Source organism: Hipposideros armiger, unplaced genomic scaffold (genome assembly GCF_001890085.2).
Source record: "Hipposideros armiger isolate ML-2016 unplaced genomic scaffold, ASM189008v1 scaffold_88, whole genome shotgun sequence".
NCBI lineage: Eukaryota > Metazoa > Chordata > Mammalia > Chiroptera > Hipposideridae > Hipposideros > Hipposideros armiger.
Genome location: NW_017731438.1, coordinates 3,626,220 through 3,630,071, shown reverse-complemented (window position 1 = coordinate 3,630,071; position 3,852 = coordinate 3,626,220). Strand labels below are relative to the sequence as shown.

Below are 3,852 nucleotides of genomic sequence, written 5' to 3'. Positions count from 1 at the left end.
GCTCAGAGCTCAAACTCTTGAGCGAGCTCTTAACCAACTGAGCCACTCGGCCGGCCCAAATGTGTTAACATTTTAGTGAGTGATTAGTGGTGCAAAGAAAAAGAACAGGGTGATGGGCAAAGGATGTGGGGAGCACTAGTTTTGACTGGGTGAGAAAAAGGTGCTTCTGAGGAAGTAGCATCTGGATTGAAACCTGGACGCCAGGAAGAGCTGGCTGTTTTAAATTTGCGGGGAGAGCATTTTAGCAGAAGGAATAGATCATTTAAGGGCCCAACGGCTGGAATGAATTTAATACATACGAGGAACAGAAGAAGTCTATTGGCAAGAATGTAATGAGTAAGAGGGAGACTGGCATACGATTATGAGAAGGTCATACGATTATGACCAGCTGAAGGAAGATGTTGTAGGCCATGTAAAAAGTTAGAATGAAATCCAGTGCAGCTACCAGGAGGCCCTGAGCCCTGATCTAGAGACAGGCGATGTGACAGTGCAGCAGATCCTGCAGAAGTCCAGCAAGTTCCAGAGAGGATTTTCTTTTCTGGAATTAGTGAGCCCCAGGAGGAACGTGGCTGGTGACACCAGGTGAGCCGTGGCCCAGTCCTCCATGATGAGGGTCAAGGATGGAACATGTATTCTCCAGAAATGTCCCAGTGTTTTCTGTGTTTCTGAGATACGTTTCAATTCATTAAATACAATTTATGTTGTATTCCACTGCATGGCATTGAGGTGTAGGGCAAGGAGTTGTATGGCATAACTCAGATAAGACAGATAAACAAATGATAGGTAATGTTCTAAGTGCAAATATGAACCTACATGTTGTCTGCATGTTTGTAAGGACACAGATGAGGAGTGGGAGGGATGATAGGTTGAGTTTTGTTGTGTTCATATATTTTTTCCTGCTTTACCTGGGAGATTAAATCAATATGACCGGAGACTGAAATGTTACATTATTAAAGATATTTGTTGCCTCAGAAAGATTGATGCTTTGAGCTCACCTTTTCTTACTCTGGGGATGGGGAGCAGTGCACCAATGGTGGGTGATTGGTGATGGAGGGAGATGAGTTTGGGTTCAGTGAACATGGAGAGGCTTGGAGTGGCTAGTGGGGGGATGTGTTTGGCTCTGTCCAGGCTCTCTGTTGAGGACACTATGTCATCTTCAGCCCCTCTTCGTGACTTGGAGGCTGTTTTGTTTTCTACTCCTTGGTAACCATATCTCGTTACCCATGCAACACTCTTCCTTTGGGACCTTAAAAGATGGAATATTCTTCATGCTTTTAAACCAGTATCACCTCACAAGAAGCAGGGAGCAGAGCAACTGCTTCACAGGGGCTTGGAAAGCTAAGATGACTACGTTGATGTTGAACAAGAATCTCATCACTAAGAGCAGAATTTACACTTGTTTTCAACTGATTCTTACTGCTTTTCTGATTATTTGTCTCTTAAGGTCATAGCTAGTGCCTTTTCCCCCAAAGAGCACGCCTAGTCTCTCTTCTTTTGCCATTGCACCCTGGAGCCAGGCCTGTTTCCCAGAACTGTGCTCTCCCAAAAGGCTTTGGTCAGCTCTAGGTGTATTTAAATTCTTTTCTTTTTTTTCATAAAATGCTGTTTTTGTAGAAGTGGTAAGGAGTCTAAATACCTTCTAAGGAAAAGTAAGATACAGATTGTGACTTACTTTGCAACTCCCTAAATCTGTTTTTTCCTTGTTAGGATTCACTACAACATTTTCTATTGCCTATATCTTCAGGAGAGTTCATATACTCAGGCCACAGAAGTTAAAGAGGAACCATCGATTTGGCCAGGGTATGTACTTTGTGTGTGTATATGTGTGTGTGTGTNTATTTGGAAAATGTTCCTTGTGTACTTAAGAAGATTGTATACTCGGCTGTTGTTGGGTGAACTGTTCTAGATATGTCTGTTAGGTCCAATTGACCTAGTTTTGTTTAAGCACCCAGTTTCCTAATTGGTCTTCTGTCTGGTTGTTCTTTCTTTTCTTGAAAGTGGAATATTGAAATCTATTGCTATTATGTTGTTGTTATGAAATCTCCTATTGCTATTACGTCTCCTATAGCAATATTTCTCCCTTCAATTTTGTCAATGTTTGCTTCCTAGATTCAGGAGCTTTGTTGTTGGTACATATATATTTATAATTGTTATATCTTTGTGGTGAATTGACCCTTTTATCATTATATAATCTCCTTCTTTGCCTCTTATAATAATTTTTTACTTAAAATCTGTTTTGTCTGATTTTGGTATAGCCACAACTTTCATATTATTTAATCCTCATTGAGACTCCGAGCCATTGTGTCCCGGTATTTCATATAGGGAAATTGAAACATTAGCTCTTCCCAGATTCCATCACAATTTAGTGTTTGAAACAAAATCAAGACCCAGTTCTCCTAGTTTCCAACCAAAATTTGTGAAATGTTTCTACCTTATTTACCAAACTTTTCAATTGTGAGCTATAATAATTGCTTTTCAAGCGGTAGAAGGTTATCTATATGTTTGTGACCTAATCTGCTATCTAATAGCCGTTGCCTGCATATTATTGGGTCTTCGGGAAAGTCATGACGCATTTCTGCATTGAAAAACATAGAAAAATCCCAACGACCCAATATTTTGGATTTTTAAAAACCATATAGTTCATTCCTTGGAAGAAGCTGTATCATCAATACCTGATGAATGAAGAGCAAGCTGTGAGCAAAGTGGATGGCATCCTGGTGAACTATGGTATAGAGAAGGAGTCCGACTTGTGTGTGCTGAACCTCATCCGGTGAGTTGCTTTTCTCCTGCGAGGAAGACAGTGTCTAAAGTCCTTTCCCATATATTATCACTTACGGTCGTCTTTCTCATGGTCTCTGCTGTGAATATCTTCCAGCTATACAGCCACCACTAAATGCTCCCCCAGCGTGGATCCTGCAAGGGCGCTGTGGAGTCTGAGGGATCATCTCCTCCTTCCTGAGGCAGAGGCGTGCATGCGTCAACACCTCCCTGACCTCTACGTTGCCCCTGCGGTGCGTGAAGGGGCCTTGGGGAATTATTGGGGAAGGTGACACCTTTCTCAGAAGAAAGTATATTGGTGATTAAGTTCGGCTAAAGGTTGTTTTAGAAATCTCTTTAATCTCTGTTTTGAAACCTTAATCTTGTCATTCGCCCCATTAGAGAAGTAGAAGGCCACATTGCTGTAGATTGGGGTTTTTTTTGTTTGTTTCGTTGTTATGTTTTTCCTTTTATTGTTTTTTGTTGTTGTTTTTTCCATAGCAAAGTGTTTAAATAATGAAGTGTTTCCAGGGAGCTTGGGTACGCCATACATCATACTTTGAGAATTCCCATTAGATGATTTGTAAGCACATGTTCACAAGTAGCACTGGAAAGTTGAACATCCATGAGCTTATATTCACAGTCTGGACAGTGCTAAGCATTTGTCACAATCTTGGCCCCAAATATGATTCCTGGGAGGCATGTATTCACAAGACGTCATCAAGTGTTTCCAGTGCTCATGGACCAATGTCTACTTCATCAAGTCAGAGGACTGGATGAGCCCTGCTCAACTAGTGAATCCATCCTTTCCAGTGCAGAGCAGGACCACATCTACCTGGTCAACCTAGACTGTTAAATTTGGAAAGAATTTTAAAAAGCATTTTGTGCAATTTCCCATTCTGCTGAGGAATCCTCAACAGAGATGGTCATGTAACCTCGGAACACTTTGATTCATAAGGAGTTCTGTACAAGACAGCCAATCCCATTGTCAACAATGTGGGTTATGTGAGGACCAGAGAAATTACGGGTCTTGCTACAGTGCAAAATGAGTTAATGAGAAACTGTAAATAGTCCTCAGTTTCCTGACTTGTGGCT

The 3,852-nt window shown here is 41.3% G+C and overlaps 1 protein-coding gene across 1 annotated transcript in view; it reads left to right on the top strand.

Annotated features, from left to right (window-relative positions):
- The window catches only part of FBH1 (F-box DNA helicase 1), a 37,877-nt gene that overhangs the window by 7,233 nt on the left and 26,792 nt on the right, over window positions 1-3,852 (top strand). Inside the window, exons 3-4 of the mRNA XM_019644533.1 lie at window positions 2,640-2,770; window positions 2,876-3,011. Of these exons, the coding sequence (XP_019500078.1) occupies window positions 2,640-2,770; window positions 2,876-3,011 (267 nt within the window). The remainder of the gene's footprint in view (window positions 1-2,639; window positions 2,771-2,875; window positions 3,012-3,852) is intronic.